We start from the raw sequence: 21,067 nt of genomic DNA on the forward strand, positions 1-21,067 counted from the left end.
ACTTGACACTGAACGGGCTGGGCTGGGACTGGAGCGAGACGTGCCTCTGCGGGGGAGTTGAGGACCGTTTCCAACCATTTTCATTGCGGCACAAATGGATGGCGGAAGAAGAGAATCTGGGCTGAAGGCTCCATGTGTCAGACCCTCATTCGCACATGCGCTCTGCTCTGCCTCAGTGTGTGGGGGGCTCAGCACATGTGTGGTGTTCAGAGCCATCAACAGAGCCGGGGGATGGGAGCAAGTTGCCTAAATAGATTCTCCTGGGTCTCCTCCATTCATCATGTGTCTGACGTGACTCAATCACAAGCAGCTGGCTGAGGAGGTAGGGGAAAGATGGGTGACCATTCCCTTTCAATAGCCCCGTCCACAGCAGTGCTCATAGATCAAGCAGCACCCAGAGGGCTCGGGAAGCGCCAGGACTGTGACTACAGAATAGCTCTGCAGCTTTTTAATGGCCCCTAGATATTTAACCAAAGACACTGGGACATTGACAGTCAAGTGTAATGGGAAACAACACCCACATCCCTTCTCTTTACTGAGTGTATCGGCAGGAATTCTGAGGTCAGAGCAGCCACCGATCCAGATGTTTATGGGCCAACATGCAACCAGTCCCCTGGCTCTTCACTGACACAGTCACTTTATAAATTCTGCTGCTGCCTTGGTCTCTTTCTCCCAGTGCACCATCCTCCCTCACCAGGCCCTGTCCCATTTCTCCAGGCCTTAGACCCTTTCTGAACTTCTCTCTACAGAGTTTAGATTAGTAGTTCATGTCTTCTTGGGTGTAAGGATGGAATAGGTGCCCTGGCCATGGCCCATGTTTTTCATGTCTCATGTGACCAGCGGTGGAGCCAGCTGATGAACTCACTTTTTCAATGCCCTGATTATCCTTGCACGAAGGTGTTTGCTTTTCAAACTGTACACAATTGGGTTCATCATGGGCGGGACCAGCAGGTAGACATAGCCCATGAGAATCTGAAGCAAGGGAAAAGAGCTATTCCCGAATCTCTGTACTACAGACAAGCCAATCCCTGGTATGAAGAAGAGGTGGACAGCACAGAAGTGGGAGACACAGGTGCTCAGTGCCCTGACGCACTCCGCATGGGAGGCAATGCTCAGCACTGTTTTCAGAATCTTTACATAAGATAGGAGGATGAGCAGCGAGTCAAACATCGCTGTGGAGACTGTGACAAAAAAGCCATAGATGCTGCTGACTCTAATATCTGAACAAGCCATCTTAATGATCTCTTGGTTCAAGCAGTAGGAACGGGAGAGGACATTGGCTTGACAATATTGGGAACGTTTCAGGAGAAAGGGCAGTGGGAATACTACGGCAACCCCTCTTAGCACACACACCAGTCCCATCTTGGCTATTCTTGGCAGGGTTAAGATGGAGGCATATCTCAGTGGGTGAGAGATGGCGATGAAGCGGTCAAAGGCCATCAACAAGAGAACAGAGGATTCAGTGTATGAAAGCGAGTGGATGAAGAACAGCTGGGCAAAACAGGCATCGAGGCTGATCTCCCTAGCATTAAACAAGAATGTGCCCAATGTTGTTGGCATGGTGGCTATTGATAAACCAAGGTCTGTGACTGCCAGCATGGAAAGGAAAATATACATGGGCTCATGAAGACCTGTATCTGTTCTTAGAATGAACAGAATGACTGAATTTCCTACTACAGAAATAACATACACTAAGCAGAAGGGGATAGAGATCCAGAGATGGATGTCTTCCTGCCCAGGTATCCCGGTGAGAAGGAACATTGCAGAGTTGAAGTTGGTGTCATTGACAGCTGACATCATGTACTGGGAGGTCCGAGTAATTTTACACCTTTCCTCCTGAAAGGACAAGCAACAGAAGACTAGATGATATTTAACAAGACATCTTTCTGCTCTCGTTATATTTCTAGAGAGTCCCAGGAGCTCAAAGAAGATCAGCAAAAACTTAATCTTGGATTTACACTGCTTATAAGAAGATAGGCACTCCCAGACTGGATCAGACCTGGAATCCATCCAGACCAGTATCCACTGGGCAGTTTGAGATGCTTCAGAGGAAGCCAGATGGAACCCTGCAATAGAAAGCCATGAGATTATCTGCTCCCAGGGAATATTTTCCCCTGACACCCACTATTTACACATATTTTGTACTGTACATGAGGAAGGTTTATAGTCCTTCCAAAACTTTTAAAAATAGTCTTCACTAATGTAATTGGAATTTCTGGTTACCCACATAAACATACGGTTCCTTTTTGAATCCTGTTGATAACTTGTGGCTGGAAGTTCCGCAGTCTCCTTTAGGCCCGTGTGATTTTATAATTGTTGCCTTCCCACAGACACCTTTTCTGGCCCTCCACTTCTGAGTGTAGCCCGTTGTATTAGGCAATGAAAAGAGCATGGTAAAATCTGCCATTGTACTTATCTGCCTGTATTTAAGCTATTTATAAAAATGATTAATTGCCTTATTATATATTTTTTACTTTCTCCACTCCTGAGAGTCCAAATTATGCTGCTGCCTCTTTATAGCACACTGGACAAATTCCCAGGGCCAGGTTCTGATTTTAATAACAATGACTTCAACTGTGTCACTCCAGATTTACATGTGTAAATTCATTCAAAACCAGGCTCTATTAACTTTCCCTTACCAAATGCTCCCGGAGATACACTCTGACCCCCAGAATACCTCCAAGAGAAGCTTATGTGCTTTGCCTAGCCAGTGTTGACTGAATCCAGAGAGTTTAATCACCCTACAAGCATCTCTTCATCCTCACAGGACCTGCATCCACTTCCCATGCAAGAGTCTGTAAATATCTGGCAAGTTACAAGCTAACACAGACTGTTACTTCAGCTGGAAGGGGGAGTGTCATAAACAGATAGCTAAGGGTTAATGTCTCTTTCACCTGAAAAAAAAAGTAACCTGAAGCACCTGACCAGAGGACCAATCAGGAAACAGGATTTTTTCAACTCTGGGTGGAGGGAAGTTTGTGTCTGAGTTCTTTGTCTTCTGTCTGCCTGAATCTCTCTCAGCTATGAGAAGGATTTTTCTATTTCCTGCTTTCTAATCTTCTGTTCCCAAGTTGTGAGTACAAAGTTGGTTTTTTGTTTTGTATTTACATGTCTATAGTTGCTGGAGTGCTTTGATTTGTATTCTTTTTGAATAAGGCTGTTTATTCAATATTCTTTTAAGCAATTGACCCTGTATTTGTCACATTAATACAGAGAGACCATTTTTATGTATTTTTCTTTCTTTTTATTTAAAGCTTTCTTTTTAAGACCTGTTCGAGTTTTTCTTTACTGGGGAACTCCAGGGAATTGAGTCTGCAGCTCACCCGGGACTTGGTGGGAGGAAGAAGTCAGGGGGAGATCTGTGTGTGTTAGATTTACTAGCCTGACTTTGCATTCCCTCTGGGTGAAGAGGGAAGTGCTTTTGTCTCCAGGCTGGGAACGGGGAAGGTGGAATCCCTCTGTTTAGATTCACGGAGTTTGCTTCTGTGTATCTCTCCAGGAACACCTGGAGGGGGGGAAGGGAAAAGGTTTATTTCCCTTTGTTATGAGACTAAGGGATTTGGGTCTGGGAGTCCCCAGGGAAGGTTTTTTGGGGGACCAGAGTGCCCCAAAACACTCTAATTTTTTGGGTGGTGGCAGCAGTACCAGGTCCAAGCTGGTAACTAAGCTTGGAGGTTTTCATGCTAACCCCCATATTTTGGATGCTAAGGTCCAAATCTGGGAATAGGTTATTGACAGGGAGGCATCCCAAATGGGTGAATAGTGCAAACACTAGGTTTGCACAAATATCAAGCTGAGTGTCCTAGTTACTTCAGCCATGTCTGGATAAGAGGTGATGTGCATAAGTTACATACAACCACTATTACACTCCCCTTTCCTGCACCTCAGCTCTACTATTTGCTGAAACACAGACCAGCAGTTCTGTAGTCTCACGACATTTTGGAAAATCTTGCACTAGTATTGCAGAGGGATTGAGTGCTAGATTTGAGACTGAAATCCAGGACGTCCATGGTAGCACTCTCTGAAATGGTGCCCATTCCTCCCGCAGAACCAGGTGGACAGGCAGAATTGGAGGGTCTCAAAGCAAGGATGAGACAATGGCGTAGGGAGGAAGGATTTAGATTTATTAATAACTGGGGAAACTGTTGGGAAAGGGGGAGCCTATACAGGAAGGATGGGCTCCTCCTAAACCAAAAATGGAACCAGATTCTTGGCACTTAAAATTAAAAAGGCTGTGGAGCAGTTTTTTAACTGAGGGCTAAGGATATGATTATTGGTGTGCAGGCACATATGGTTCAGACAGAGACATCTGTCAGGGGAGGATCTATTAAAGAAGATTCCCTATGTCATAGTGAGGAGAAGATGGACAATAATAACATATGGGTAGGATCTGATGAGAAACAGTCAATTACATCATGTAATGGCAGACAGCTAAAAAGTGACCATTTTAAGTGCTTATATAGAAGGGCTAGAAGTTTAAATAATAAAATGGATGAAGTAAATTCCTCATATCAAATGAGGATATTGATGTAATAGGTATCACTGAAGCCAAGTGGAATGAGTATCATTAATGGGACACAGTAATTCCAGGATATAAAAAATATCGGAAGGACAGATCAGGTCTTGCTACTGGGGGAATGGTGCTATATGTGAAGGAAAGGGTTGAATCAAATGAAGTAATAATCTTAAATGAACCAAACTGGACCATAGACTCTCTACGGATAGTAATTCCATGCTTGAATAATAAGAATATAGTAGTAGGAAATATACCAACCGCTGCTTGTCCAGGATATAGTGATTGTGAAATGCTCAGAGAGATCAGAGAGGCAATAAAAAATAATAATAAAAAAACCTCAATCATAATTAGAAATTTCAACTATCCCCACATTCACTGAATACAAGTTGCCTCAGGATGGGATGCAGTGAGCAATTTCTTGACACCTTAAAGGACTGCTTCTTGGAGGAGGTAGTCCTGGAACCTACATGAAGAGAGGCAGTTCTCAATTTAGTCCTAAGTGGAGCACAGGATCTGGTCCAAGATGTAAATATAGCTGGACCACTTGGTAATAGTGACCATACTATAATTATATTTAACATCTCTATGGTAGGGAAAACACCACAGCTCCCCAACACTGTAGCATTTCATTTCAGAAAGGGGGACTACACAAAAATGAAGAAGTTAGTTTAAAAGAAATGAAAAGGCACAGGGCCAAAAGTGAAATTCTTCCAATCTGCATGGAAGCTTTTTAAAGACAACATAATAGAGGCTCAAACTGAATGTATACCCCAATTTAAAAAACATAGGGAGAGAACCAAAGGAGTGCCACCATGGCTAAACGACAAAATAAAGATGCAGTGAGAGACAAAAAGGCACCTTTAAAAAGTGGAAGTTAAATCCTAGTGAAGAACATAGAAAGGAGCATAAAACCTGGCAAGTGCAGTGCAAACATATAATTAGGAAGACCAAAAAAGAGTCTGAAGAACAGCTTGCCAAAGACTCAAAAAGTAATACTAAAAAATTCCTTAAGTAAATCTGAAGCAGGAAGCCAGTTAACCTAAGGGGCCACTGGATGATCAAGTTGCTAGAGGAGCACTGAAGGATGATAAGGCCATTGCGGGGAAACTAAAGGAATTCTTTGCATCGGTCTTCACAGCTGAGGATGTGAGGGAGATTCCCAAACCTGAGCCATTCTTTTTAGGTGACAACTATGAGGAAATATCCAACATTCAGGTGTCATAAGAGGATGTTTTGGAACAAACTGATAAACTAAACTGTAATAAATCACCAGTATGAGATGGTAGTCCCCCAAAAGTTCAGAAGGAAGCCAAATGTGAAACTGCAGAACTAATAACTGTTGTCTGTTACCTATCATTTAAATCAGCTTCTGTACCAAAGTTTGGAGGATAGCTAAAGTGATACCAATTGTTTTTTTTTAAAAATGGCTCCAAAGGTTATATTGGCAATTACTGGCCGGTAAGCCTGATTACCAGGAAAACTGATTGAAACTATAGTGGAGACACATAGATGAATGTAATGTGTTGGGGAAGAGTCTATATGGTTTTAGTAAAGGAAAATCATGCCTCATCAATCTATTAGAATTCTTTGAGGTGTCAACAAGCGTGGGGACAACAGAGACCAGTGGGTATAGTGTACTTAGATTTTCAGAAAGCCTTTGACAAGATCCCTCCCCAAAGCCTCTTAAGTAGAGTAATCAGTCAGGGGACAAGAGGGAAGGGAAGCATTAAGAAAGGGATAGATAATAAGACAGAAAATATCATATTGCCTCTATATAACTCCATGGCATGCCCACATCTTGAATGCTGCATGAAGATGTGGTTGCCCATCTCAAAAAGATATATTAGAATTGGAAAAGGTTCTGAAAAGGGCAACAAAAATGATTAGGGTTATGGAACAGCTTCCACATGAAGAGAGATTAATAAGATTGGGATTTTTTGGCTTGGAAAAAAAACGATTAAGCAGGGGACATGATAGAGGTGTATAAAATCATGACTGGTGTGGAGAAAGCGAATTAGGAAGTGTTATTTATTCCTTCTCATAACACAAGAACCTGATGGTCACCAAGTGAAATTAATAGGCACCAGGTTTAAAACAAACAAAATGAAGAATTTCTTCACACAATGCACAGTCAAACTGTAGAACTCCTTGCCAGAGGATGTTGTGAAACCAAGACTATACGAGGGTTCAAAAAAAAAGTTCATGGAGGATAGGTCCATCAGTGGCTATTAGCCTGGATGGGCAGGGGTGGTGTCCCTAGCCTCTGTCTGCCAAAAGCTAGGAATGGGTGACAGGAGATGATTACCTGTTTTGTTCATTCCGTCTGTGACACCTGACATTGGTCACTTTTGGAAGACAGGATACTGGGCTGGACGGACTATCAGCCTGACCCTGTATTGCCAATGTTATGTTCTGATGTTCTGCATGTAAATGTTAGAAAGAGCTTCTGGTCAGTTTCTCGGAGACAGTATTATACTATTGTTCACTAGACAAAGAATTAATTCTCCAAACGCATTGCAAATAGTACGTGGAATAGTATCATGGGGTAGCTGTGTCAGTCTATATCCACAAAAACAACTACTTAAAGACTAAGAGATTTATTTGGGCATAAGCTTTCATGGGTAAAAAAAAACACTTTTTCAAGTGTATATTTTCGAAAGCAAAAGTCATAACATTTACACATATGTACTTTAGCACACATATGTCAACCCATTCTTTCCCCTTTGATCTTCTTTATGAGATGATTTCCCAGGTTACGGTGGGACTTAAAATATCATGTCTGTCATTAGGATTTGTTCAGAACCTGAAAAGATCCCAGCGTCTCAGCCCTCATTCAGTCACTTGTCAGCAAACAAAAGTCTAGTAGTCCTCTGTCCCTGGGTTAATAGCTGGTTCTCCTCTGGTCCTGTTCTGTCAGTCTGCAGCCTGTATCCAGAGTGATAACAGGCACTGGGGTCAGTATATGAAATAATCGTTCCATGGGCTCTCAGTCTCTAATACAATGGTTTTGAATGTCTTTTCATTTGGAGGGCCCTAATAAATTTTGAATTGAGGTAGACAAAGTCTGAAGATCCCCAGTGGCCCACAGACTCCAGGCTGAAAACCACTACTAGTAGTAGTACATAGTTCACTAGTACACAGTAACCACAACACCTGGTATTCAGTCACAAATAGGGATTACAAGAAGTACATTTCAAAGTCAGGCGCATGTACTTTGTTACCCATGTGAAAATAATGAGGAATCTTTTAGAGACTAACAAATTTATTTAACTAACAACTCCTCATTGCTTTTGCTAATACAGACTTACACAGCTACCACTCTGAAACCTGTCACATGAAAATAGTCTAGTGCTCTCTAACTGTTTCTGCCCTGTATTCATAGCATCCATACAACCCAGGAACGGCATTGGGACAGACATGGAGCTGAGCAGCCATAAAAAAGAGGCATGTTAAACCCAGTAGCTACATTGGGTTAACTATTGGAATGTTTATTTGCTGGATATGCTGGGTTCAGACAGGACGGCTTATCTTCGTTTAACCGCAGGCTGCTGGAAAACAAGCAGGAATAGTAGCAACAGCTCAAGAAAAGCCATTTCTCAGTAAGTACATCAAGGAGGTTGAGAGACAGCACCAGAGCTACAGGCTGGGAAGAGCCTATTTCCAGGCTCGAGCCCAGTTACACAGCTTGTTATGCCAGAGCTTCATGCAATTAACACAAAAGAATAAATCACAATAATCACATTTTTAATCTCACTCTTAAACAATAATAGAATATCAGCTGAAATGTATTAAATATTTAAGATAGCTTTTTACATTTTCAAATATATTGATTTCAGTAAAAACAGAGAATACAAAGTGTACACTGCTCACTTTACATTAGTATTTTGTTACAAATATTTGCACTGTAAAAAAACCCAAGCAGAATAAATAATATTTTTCAGTTCACCGCTTTATCGCGGATGTGCAACCTGCAAGTTCACTCAGTCCCACGTCGTGTGCAGCCAATCACTAGGAGAAGGAAGTTTGTTCACATTTATAGGAAATAATGCTCCAGCTTCTTATTTACCATGTCACCTGAAAGTGAGAACAAGTCTTTGCATGGCATTGCTATAGCCAGCTTTGCAAGATATTTACTTGCCAGGTATGCTAGATATTTCTATGCTTCGACACCATTTGAGAGGACATGCTTCCATGCTGATGAGGCTTGTTAAAAAAATGTGTTAATTACATTTCTGACTGAACTCCTTGGGGAAAAATTGTATGTCTCTTGCTCTGTTTCACCGGCATTCTGCCATATATTGTGTGTCATGGCAGTCTGAGACGATGCCCCAGCACATCTTGTTCATTTTTAGAACACTTTCACTGAAGATTTGACAAAACACAAAGAAGGTACCACTGTGAGATTTCTAAAGATAGCTACAGCACTTGACCCAAGATCTAAGAATCTGAAGCGCTTTCCAAACTGTAAGAGAGATGGAGTGTGGGACATGCTTTCAGAAGTCTTAAAAGAGCAACATTCCAATGTGGAAACTACTGAACCTGAACCACCGCAAAAGAAAATCAACCTTCTGGGGGTGACAAATAAGCGTGCATCGTCCACACTGCTTTGGATAACTATTAAGCAAAACCCATCGTCAGGATGGACACGTGTCTCCTGAAATGGTGGTTGAAGCATCAAGGGACATAAGAATCTTTAGCGCATATGGCACGGAAATACCTTGCGATACCGGCTACAAAAGTGCCATGTGAACATCTGATCTCACTTTCGGAGACATTGTGAACACAAAGCAGGCAGCATTATCTCCCGCAAATGTAAACAAACTTGTCTGAGCTATTGGCTGAACAACAAGTAGGGCTGAGTGGACTTATAAAGCTCTAAAGTTTTACACTGTTTTATTTTTGGGTGCAGTTATTTTTTCTATTTAATTCCAGATTCAGTGAATTCTAAAAATAAGTGAATTGAAAACTACTATTTCTTTTGTTCCTGTTTTACACTCCACATATCAACAAGCAAAAATAAATATAAAGTGAGCACTGTACACTTTGTGTTCTGTGTTGTTATTAAAATCATTATATAGATTTAAATGAATGGTATTATATAATTTTTTAACAGTGTGATTAATTGCAATTTTTTTTTATCATGCAAATAATCAGGATAATTGTTTTAATGCTTGACAGCCCTATTTATACTCCAAAACAACAAGGAGTCCTTTGGCACCTTAAAGACTAACAGATTCATTTGGGCATAAGCTTTTGTGGGTAAAAAAACCCCTTCTTTAGATACTATTTAAACGCGGCTTATTCTTCTATGTTCTGCTTTATTCCTACTCTTCAGATTAAACAGTATTTTGTGTCTAGAAGGCTGGCTAGTCACTCGTCCCACCACTACTCACAGGCTCCCAAAGGGAAGAACCACAGGAGCCGAACCCACTCAGACCTGCTCGGCAAGCACAGTCATCAAGAAGTGTGCTGCAGCCCAGGGTCCAGTCTGAGGGTGGGAAGATCACAGGATTGCACCGTATGAGAGGGAAGGCTACAAGGTGGTCATCTGGCACTCAGAGACCAGAGAGGAGGCAGAGATACTGGTTGCCCTGTTACTCTGAGAGGTATCTACAGGGGAGAGAGTCTAGAGCCCTCAGACAGTCAGGAAACAGACATATGTTCTATAAGACCTGTTACCACAGAGCAACAAAGCTCTGAATTCCTGCATGTACAATTGACCCAGAGACTAAAAACTTTTCAAATGAAAATACATTTGCCGATTACATTTCTAGGAAGGAATAAACCTGAGGCAATTTAGGAACAAGTCACTGATATTATATTGGTGTTTCCCTTAGCTCAGTGTCTGGCAGGATGAGGCCCAGAGCACACGGCACGTCTTGAGAAATCCTGACACGGGGGACTGGGGTTTTAACACTCACAGGTCACTTTGACAGTCAGATTTCTGTGTAGATTCAGTAGTCCACTGTTGAGTGGGCAGATGTAGGGGAGGGATTCACAATCTACCTAGTGCTGCCTGCCCTCCAGCCCCATCACTGAGTCACCCCGACAGCCCAGCTGAGTCCTCTGCCGCTGCACAGAACATCTGCAAATATAAATGGCTTGCAGCCAATTCCCCTTCACTTCCCATTTTAAAGATAGTGAAACCTGCCAGCGTACCCAATTCCTGCTAGAAAGGGAGCTGCTGACACCAGAGATCTTCACCCTAAAGGACAAGGAGTCATCGGAGAGGTTGCACAGGCAGAATTTGTTCAGACAGGGATGCAAGTGACTTTAGGAAGCATGTCTGCACATTCCCTTGGGGGCCACTTGGCTATCAGGGAACCTCAGTTGCTTGGCTCAGTGTGCACCAGCTTTAACCCCCATCACAACCAATGGCAAACAGCAGGGGAACAAATCGCAGGGGATGTGCAGTGATCCTACCCACCCGTACTGCATTTCGCAGCCTGCTACAGGCTCTATTCCTGGACTCGGAGCATGTCATCACTGTTCATATGGCTCTGATTAGCAGTCTCAGGGGGGTGGGAACCAAATGGTAACAATGATGCTGTCACACTTTGATCTTGCTGAAATAAGATAAAATAGAATCATAATAATAATAAGATCAGATTTGTCCTCAGCAACCCCCTTCCCTGCACCACAAACCCAAGGGGTCAGCAAGGGAAGAGAGAGTCCACAAAGCTCCCTACATGGAAATTTCTTCAGATTGTTTCAGGAGAGGGGTTCTCTTCCCTTCTCCCTGAGGAATGGAAAGGGGGACCCAGAATCCCCAAAAGCAGCAAAGAGTCCTGTGGCACCTTACAGACTAACAGATGTTTTGGAGCATGAGCTTTCGTGGGTGAATACCCACTTCGTCAGATGCCTGTAGTGGAAATTTCCAGGGGCAGGTATATATATGCAAGCAAGCTAGAGATAACAAGGTTAGTTCAATCAGGGAGGATGAGGCCCTGTTCTAGCAGCTGAGATGTGAAAACCAAGGGAGGAGAAATTGGTTTTGTAGTTGGCAAGCCATTCACAGTCTTTGTTCAATCCTGAGCTGATGGTGTCAAATTTGCAGATGAACTGAAGCTCAGCAGTTTCTCTTTGAAGTCTGGTCCTGAAGTTCTTTTGCTGCAGGATGGCCACCTGAAGATCTGCTATATTATGGCCAGGGAGGTTGAAGTGTTCTCCTACAGGGGCTCTTTCTGTTACAGAGCTGCTGCAGCCGCCCTAGCAGACATCCATGGTAGTGTGACCCCACCTCCCGTTCTGGCCAGGACAGACCCTTTTTTTTTCCCAAAAGGAGACATTTCTATTATTTGCTCTTGCTGACTTGATCAGTTGGCAACAGCAAACAGGACAAGTGTCCACGTCTGTCAAAAAACTGGGGAAGTGGGAGTGGAGGAATGTTTGAGAGAGGCTAGTGCAGATGGCAATACCCCACAGGGGTGAGGCAGAGCTGAAGAGGGGGAGTCCCCTACAGTATTCCAGTGGCAGCGTCTCCCATTTTCTCTTTGGGAAATATAGTCACCTGAAGGGGCTGCTGAGTGTGGGATGCTGATGGGGGGCTAGTGCTGCCAGCTAGGGGTGTGGTCCTGCAGCACGAGAGACAGAGGTTCATGGTTTGAGCTAGAGCTGGGCTTGAAAACAGGTCCCCCCCCCACAAACTGTTTCCTTTTCATCCATTTTCTTGGGTGAGTTTTCATAGAAGATGCATCATTTTTCTCTGAAAGCTCAGCTGCCATGACTTTGCCCACCTGCAGCTGCCTGGATCCCCAAGAGAAATTGGAGCCTTTTTATCTCCCACTCCTGGATAACATAAATGAAGTTTGCACTGATGGAGTCTCTTGATGCACACTGGGTATGGAAAGGTTGAAATCTTCCAACCAGTCTAGGGCTTGGGTATTGTTCCCATCAGCTACATTAACCAGCCTTCTCATCTCTGTGCAGCCCCCTCCACCCTGTACAACTCCCCTTCAGCAGATCCTGCGGGCAGCGTCTCCTGTAACAGGTCCTGATAGCACATCTCTGATGAACCTGTGCTAGCAGGGAGCTGGAGAGGGTCCTAAAGCAGTTGTGGTGCCACAGAAATTGTGGGTGGGTAGGCCTAGCTACCAGTGGATCACTGAGATCTGTGCGTAACTTTGGAGCTCTCTGGATCCTGAGTCCCCCTTTTTCATTCCTTATGGAGAAGGGAAGGGACCTCACCCACTGATCCGAGGGAAATTTCCCTGTACTGAGCCTTGTGGAATCTCCCTTCCCTGCCCTGCACCTTTGATATGTAATGCAAGAAAGGGGGCTGCCAAGGAGAAATATGGTCCTACACTATTATTATTATTATTCTATTTTATATTATTTCAGCAAGATCACAGCTGTGACAGCATCATCATTACCACTCGGGTGCCCTCGAGGTAACCCTGTGACTAATCAGAACTATATGAACCATGATGACAAGCCCGGGCTGGTGCTGCAGTCCATTGGAGTAGCATCACTTCACATCCCCTGTGATTTGGCCTCCTGCAGTTTGCCGTTGGCTGTCACAGCGTTAAAACTGGTGCACACTGAGCCAAGCAGCTGAGGTTCCCTGATGGCCAAGTGGCCCCCAAGGGAGTGTGCAGACATGTTCATAAAGACAGTTGCCTCCTGATCCGAACAGATACTGCCTGCTGCCCGTGCTACCTCTTCAATGACTCCTTGTCCATTAGGGTGAAAACCTCTGGGGTCAGCGGCTCCCCTTCTAGCAGGAATTGGGTACGCTGGCAGGTTTCACCATCTTTAAAATGAGAACTGAAGAGGAAAAGCTGCAGGCTGTTTCCATTTGATGGAGCTGGAAGGCAGGCAGCACTAAGTATCTTGGGAAACCCTCCCCTACATCTGCCCATATCCCACACTGGGTTATTCAGGCTACACAGAAATCTGACATTGAAAGTGACTTTCAAGTTTTAAAACCCCGATGCCCCGAGTCAGGATTTCTCACAAGGTCCCATTTCTCGAGGTGCCTTGAGCCCGATCCTGCCAGGGCCTGGGCAAGAGGAGGCCACCACGGACTATCATTGACTATTTCCCCAATTGCCTCAGGTGTATTTGCTCCCGGAAATTTAATCAGCAAACATGTTTTCAAAGGTTTTATTTTCTGGCTTGTCTGTGAAAGTAACTATTCAGAGCTACATTACTCTGTGGTAACAGGCCTGATAGGGCATATTTCTGTTTCTAGATTTGCTAGGGCTCCAGCATTTCTGCCCTGTAAATACCCTTAACAGTTATAGGGTTACCATCATCTCTGTCCTCTCTCTGGTCTTTGAGTGACAGATGTCAGGCCTCGTAGCTTTCCCTTTCACGGGGTGGAATCCGACGATCCTCCCACCCTCAGACAGGGCCCTGGGCTACAGCACACTGCGGGTTGACTGTGCTTGCCCTGCATTAGACAGTATTTCATAAGTAATGTAACTTCCGTTTCCAATGGGTTTGTGCTATTAACTCTTTGTTCAGTGAATGGTTCTATGATACTGTCTCCTGCTAACTGGCCAGAAGCTGTTTCTAGCACTTATCTTCAGGGTCACAAATACAGTACCTCTGCAATAAGTGGGCAAGACTTTCCAGAAAGACCTGAATGAACAGAACTGCTGGTCAGTGTTTTAGCAAACAGTAGAGCTGAGGTGGAGGAAAGGAGTGTGTGATAGTGGTTGTACGTAGTTTACACCCACCTCTCACAGGAGCATGGCTGAAGTAACTTAAACACTGAAGTGGATATTATTGCAAACCAAGTGTTTGCAGTATTCACCCACTTGTGACACTAATCCCTCCCGCACCTAGATGAAGTAACGCTCTGTGTTAACCTTTAACTTGGCAAATATCTCCTTGGTTTGGGAGAGGGTGCAGGCCCTCTGAGCATGAAAAGAAGCCCATGGGATGATCGAACTTTCTGTATTCAGTCAACGCTGGCCAAGCAAAGCACTTCAGCTTCTCTTGGAGGGATTCTTGGGAGTCAGAGTGTAACACCTGGAGCATCTGGTAAGGGAAAGTTAATAGATCCTGGATCTGATCAAAATTACACATGTAAATCTGGAATGATGCCATTGAATTCAATATCTTTGAATTAAGAACCTGTCCCTAAGAATTTATTGCATGAACTGTAAAGAGGCAGTGTCAAAATTTGAACTCGGAGGAGTGATACAAAAAAATACAGCAAAGAGGCATTGAAACATATTTATAAATAGCTTCGATGCAGGACAGATAAATTCAATGGCCGTTTTCACCATGCAATTTCCATGTGTTTATACAGGTCATGATATAATGGGCCACAATCAGAAGTGAAAGGCCAGAAAGTGTATCGATGGGAATGTCACAATTGTAAAATCACACAGCGCTCACATAGATTGTGGAACTCCCAGTCAGGAGAGATCAATGGGGCCAAGAGAGTAGCAGGATTCAAAGCAGGACTGGATGTTTATAGAGGTTACCAGAATATCCAATTACAGTAGCTGCTTTTTGGTTTTTTTTTAAGTACTCAAAGGGCTCTAAACCTTCCTGATTTACACCGGAAAATATGTCTAACTAGTGCAGTGGTTGTCAAACTGTTGTACTGGTGTCACCTTTCACATACCAAGCCTCTGAGTGAGACCTTCCTTACAAATTAAAAACTTTTTTATATATTTAATACCATTATAAAAGCTGGAGGCGAAGCAAGGTTTGGGGTGGAGGTTAACAGCTCATGACCTACCATGCAGTAACCTCTGGACCACATGAGGGGTCTCAACCCCCAGTATGATAACCCCTGAACTGAGGTATGTTGGGGGGAACTTTTCCTGAGAGCTGGTTATATCATATCTGCCTATTGCAGGGCTTCTTCTACCTTCGTCTGCAGCATCTGGAACTCGCCACTGGATACTGGGCTAGATGGACTGCAGGTCTGATCCATTCTGGCAGTGCTTGTCTTCCTATCGGTGGTGGAAATCCAAGACAATGTTTTTGCTGATCTTCCTTGAGCTCCTGGGGGACTCTAGACTTGCACTGAGGGGAAAATGATGTTTAGTTAAATATTATCTAGTCTTCCGTAGTTTTTCCTTTCAGGAAAGAAAGCTCAAAACTCCTTGAACCTGCCCGGTACATTGTCAGCTGTCAATGACACCAAATTCAACTCTGCAGTATTACTTCTCACCGGGATACCTGGCCAGGAAGACGTCCATCTCTGGATCTCTATTCCCTTCTGCCTAATGTATGTCACTTTGATAGTAGGCAATTCAGTCATTCTGTTCATTATAAAAACAGATCCAACCCTCCATGAGCCTACGCATATTCTCCTTTACATGTTGGCCATCACAGATCTTGGCTTATCAATAGCCACCATACCAACAATGCAGGGCATATTCTTGTTTAACTGTAGGAAGATCAGCCTCAATGCCTGTGTTGCTCAGTTGTTCTTCATCCACTCACTTCAATGCATTGAATCCTATGTGCTGATGTTGATGGCCTTTGACTGCTTCATCGAGATCTGTAACCTGCTGAGATATGCTTCCATCTTAACCCTGCCAAGGATAGCCAAGATGGGACTGGTGTGTGTGCTAAGAGTGGTGGCAGTAACATTTCCCCTCCCTTTTCTCCTGAAACAGTTCCAATACTGTAAAGCCAATGTCATCTCCCATTCCTACTGCCTGCATCAGGAAGTCATGAAGATGGCTTGTTCGGGCATCAAAGTGAACGACATCTATGGCTTATCTGTTACACTCATAACTATGGGGTTGGACTTGCTGCTCATCTCGCTCTCTTATGTGATGATCTTCAAAACGGTGCTGAGTGTCACACCCCACACGGAGTTCCTCAAGGCCCTAAACACCTGTGTCTCCCACCTCTGAGCCAACTTGCTGTTCTATATACCAGTGATCAGTCTGGCTGTGACACATAGATTTGGAAATAGCTCTTCTCACATGTTTCAGGTTGTCCTGGGCTATATCTACCAGCTGGTTCTGCCCCTGATAAATCCAATTGTGTACAGTGTGAAAGTAAAGACTTTCGTGCAAGGATAATCAGAGCATTTATCAAGTGAAGGGTCAGTTAATCATCTGGCTCCAGTGCTGGTGACATGGGAGATGAAAAATAATGGTCTATGGCCACCTATTCCACCCTGGATCTTCTTTCCTCGAGACCCCTTTCTCTGTCGCATCTCTTCCCCCAAAGCCAATCCCCCTGCTCCTCCTGTTTATCTGAGGCTCTGTCTCTTCTCCAGGCTGGAAGCCATAACCAGGCCTTGGTAATAGCTGCCCAGGTTACCAGAGCAACTGAGAGGAGTCACAGACTCTCCCACTGCCCTGGACAGGAGGCTTGTTGGCCTGAGATAACTCTATGTCACAGCCCCCAGGATATACAACCCAGGGAAGGTGGAGAATGCTGGGCTACCCACAGCGGCCTGGGCTCCAGGGGTAGCTCTTACCACGGTCCAGCTCTGGCCTATCCGGGAAACAGATCCTTGGAGAAATGGAGGAGAATTGGGCAGGGCCTACTGGGAAGTAACGGGGTACGGGGACCATAGGGGAAAAGGAAGGGTAGTGCGGCAAACCTGAAGCAAGGCTAACGGCACCAAGCATGAGAAGGAGACACTCTGAGCTGTGCCTCAGGAACCAGTGACTGTGCGAGCCAGTCACTGTTATGTCCGGCTGTCTATGGTGTAATCCTGTTCCTTAGAATCAGGGGCGCTGTAGCCCAGTGCAGAGGGAAACACTGTTTCAGCCACTGATGGACTGTGTGACCAGAAATGTCCACTTACCAATCCTCAGTGCCTTCATTTGTGGGTGCCCCGCTTGAGATATGGACAATAGTGCCAGCTCCTAGGATTTTACTGGGAGTCACATACCTTTTCCTGTCTTTCTTAAAGACCCATATTCTGGGATCAAGACACTGTATGTGAATTGGAGCTTTTACTTTTCTTAAAAATGTTTATTTCAAAAAGTGGGTTACAGAAAAGTTGGAAACCTGAAGTAGGTATACCCCAAAGGCTGAGACATGAAAGGCAAATGAAAACAGAACCTACATTTGAATATTTTTAAATCTCATTATTTTAAACCAATCTCTTAATTTTGAGGGGTGTTAGTGATAATTTTTGAATGAGGCTTGGCAATACTGCATACCTAGCTCAAAAGATCTGAAGAACAACTAGCAAAAGTCAGAAAAATTAATAGCTCCTTTTTTTCATAGTATATCAGAAGCTGTAAGCCTGTGAATCAATGTGTGGGGCAACTGCATGATCAAGGTGCTAAAGCAGCACTCAAGGAAGATGAGGCTGTTGTGACAAGGCTAAATGAATTCTTTGCATTGGTCTTCACTGCACAGGATGTGAGGGAGATTCCCACACCTGAGCTATTCTTTTTAGGAGACAAATCTGAGGAACTCCCCACATTGAGGTGTCAGTAGAGGAGGTTGTGAAGCTGCACCTCATATTCATCATTGTGGTATGATTATGAAATGATTATGACATAATTATGATGCAACTGGTACAAAATATGTCTTGTGATGTGTCATTGGAAAAGTTACGATTTGCTGAATCTGTTTTTCCTATTTGTGTGCATGTTCCATTTTTCTACCTGAAGTTATGAATATTGATTATGTATCAGTTATTCAAATGTGCTTATTCTGGGTAACACCCACAACTACCCTTTCCGGTACAAAAATGAATAAACAGGGGTCATGGCTCATCAACAAAGATAAGCTACCATGGAAGAGCTTAGCCTTCCTGTGAATGTTTCATCCGGCCTATGAGTAATGGTTGCTATGACTTAGCAGGCATGCCGGAACATGGGACCAGACCACATGACACTGAACTCCATTTTTGTACCTGTATTTTTCCAGAAACTGGGCTGGGAACTTAGCTTGAAACAAAGGGATCCCACCATATGGAAAAAATATATAAGGTGGAGAATGACATCATCTCTTGACCTCACTCCCCATGTAAGATAAGTCATAGAAACACCCAAGGAACAAAGACTGACCTGGGAGAAAACCGTGTAAGAAAACTTGGTGGACTATTTGCATAATCAGTGTGGTGAGAAATTGCTCATTCAAATCCTAGCTATTTAGTACATTAGGCTGAATTTTCAAATTTGTTTTTTTCACTTGGTAATCTGCTTTCATCTATTTGCTATCATTTATAATCACCCAATATCAGTAGTTAATAAACTTGTTTTATGTTTTATTATAACAAGTGTGTTTTGAGTGAAGTGTCTGGGAAGATCTCAGGTCTGTAAACAAAGGCTGTTCCACTGCTCTCTCACATTGAGGGGAAAACAACCTATATTAATGATGTTGCATTGTACAGACTCCTCTGCAGTGCAAGATGGTATAATTCTGGGTTTATACTCCAGCAAACGAGCAAGGCTGGAGAGCTGGTAAATTGGCTGTTGTCTCCTATTTATCCTTCGGTGGTGTAGGTAAAGCACTCAGGTAGATCGGTTGGGTGTGTGGCGCTACCTGTTGTCATTTTGGGTGATAACAGGGCCAAGAGAGGCTGGCCGTTTCACCTTCAGAGCAGTGTAGGAAGGTTAGGGGGCTCAGCGATTCCACTAACTCCCAGACTGCTCACCGGTGTGACAACCTATCACAGAGGTCTTAGAACTTACAGATAAATTAAACAGAAAAAGTCAAGGAACCAGATGATATTCACCCAAGAGTTCTGAAGGAACTCAAATATCAAACTGCAGAACTACTAACTGGGAAATGTAACCTAACCCTTAAATCAGCCTCCATAGCAGATGACTGGCAAATAGCTAATGTGATGCTGATTTTTAAAAAAGCTTCCAGAGGTGAACCTGACAATTACAGGCCAATAATCCTAACTTCAGTACCAGGCAAATTCATTTAAACTATAGTAAAGAACAGAATTATCAGACACACGGATGAACACTCTTTGTTGGGGAAGAATCAACACAGCTTTTGATAGGGAAATAATAGAATCATAGAACTGGAGGGGACCTCGAGAGATCATCTATTCCAGTCCCCTGCACTTAAGGCAGGACTAAAGGTTAAGAAGAACATTTTTTTCTCCCTGCTCCTTGTAACAATATTTTACATACTTGAAAACTGTTATCATGTTCCCTCTCAGTCTTCTATTCTCCAGACTAAACAAACCCAATTTTTTCAATCTGCCCTCATAGGTCATGTTTTCTAGACCTTTAATCATTTTTGTTGCTCTTCTCTGGACTTTCTCCAATTTGTCCACATCTTCCCTGAAATGTGGTGCCCAGAACTGGACACAATATTCCAGCTGAGGCCTAATCAGGGAGGAGTAGAGCGGACCAATTACTTCTCATGTCTTGCTTACAACACTCTTGCTAATACATCCCAGAATGATGTTTGATTTTGACACAGCATTACATTGTTGACTCATATTTGGCTTATGATCCACTATGATCCCAAGATCCTTTTCCACAGTACTCCTTACTACGCAATCATTTCCCATTTTGTATTTTGAACTCACTGTTCCTTCCTAAGTGGAGTACTTTGCATTTGTTTTTATTGAATTTCATTCTACTTACTTCAGACCATTTCTCCAGTTGGTCCAGATCATTTTAAATTTTAATCCTATCCTCCAAAGCACATACAACCCCTCCAGGCTTGATATCACTACGATGAATGGTGTCACAACCTCCTGCTAACTGTCTTGGAACCTGCATGACACACATAAAATGCTCAGGTTCTCCTGGAAGAGAGAAGCTTTTCCCATGGGACAGCTTGGAGTCCCAGGAGAGGAGACGCGGCATGGCTGGGAGGGTCTGGCTGGCCCGGGGCTATTATCTGGCCTTCGATGTACTGGGGATGGATTTATTGCGTCTAGTCTGAACGCGATAAATCGATCCGCTAATCAACGCCCATACTCCACCGTGGCAGGAGCAGTAAAAGGAGTTGATGGGGGAGCCGCGGCAGTCGAATCATCACCGTGAGGACGGCCAGGTAAGTTGAACTAAGATACTTCTACTTCAGCTATGCGAATAGCCTAGCTATTTGAACCCCTACACATACACCGCTGCTAGTGGAGCCCAGGCCTAAGAATAGGGGGAAAATTAGCATGGGGAAATAGTTTTTACTTTGTGTAATGAACCAGCCATTTCCAGTCTTTATTCGAGCCTAATTTAATGGTGTTCAGTTTGCAAATTAATTCCAATTCTGCAGTTTGTCTTTGGAGTGTTTTTGAAGTTTTTTTGAGTGACCATTGAGTATAATTACAGACCTAAAAGTCGCAATTTTTTAGTATGTTTTGCTCCAGATGTTCAAACAACTGAGCATGTCCGTGTCAGCTGTAACAGTTTTTTGTCTTTTGTAACAGTTTCATCTCGAATTCTTGATTTTGTCATACCCTTAGAGCAACAGTAAGGGTGTACTAAATGAGAAATTCCAGTGTCTTTTTCACGGTTGTGATCTTCTGGACTCTAGCTGTTGCGATTCCATTGGGTTATGTTCATCTAGGTTCTGAGAAGGAAGTTGCTCCTGTGACCTGGATGATCAATACAGCTTTAACTGATTAGCATGTAGATTCTGTCTCTATTACGCTTGCCTCCTTTTATCCTAACTTTGAGGATTTGGAGGGTC

At 43.6% G+C, this 21,067-nt stretch overlaps 1 protein-coding gene across 1 annotated transcript; it reads right to left on the reverse strand.

Moving 5' to 3' along the window:
* Nucleotides 1–861: 861 nt before the first annotated feature.
* LOC115641996 (olfactory receptor 51G2-like) lies at nt 862–1,797 on the reverse strand. The gene has a single exon (XM_030545328.1). The coding sequence runs from the start codon at nt 1,795–1,797 to the stop codon at nt 862–864; it is 936 nt and encodes a 311-aa protein (XP_030401188.1).
* Nucleotides 1,798–21,067: the final 19,270 nt, after the last annotated feature.

Source organism: Gopherus evgoodei, unplaced genomic scaffold (assembly GCF_007399415.2).
Source record: "Gopherus evgoodei ecotype Sinaloan lineage unplaced genomic scaffold, rGopEvg1_v1.p scaffold_36_arrow_ctg1, whole genome shotgun sequence".
Taxonomy (NCBI): Eukaryota; Metazoa; Chordata; order Testudines; family Testudinidae; genus Gopherus; species Gopherus evgoodei.

Coding starts and splice junctions, on each gene's coding strand:
- LOC115641996 (XM_030545328.1), bottom strand. CDS start 1,797: ATGTCAGCTGTCAATGACACCAACTTCAACTCTGCAATGTTCCTTCTC.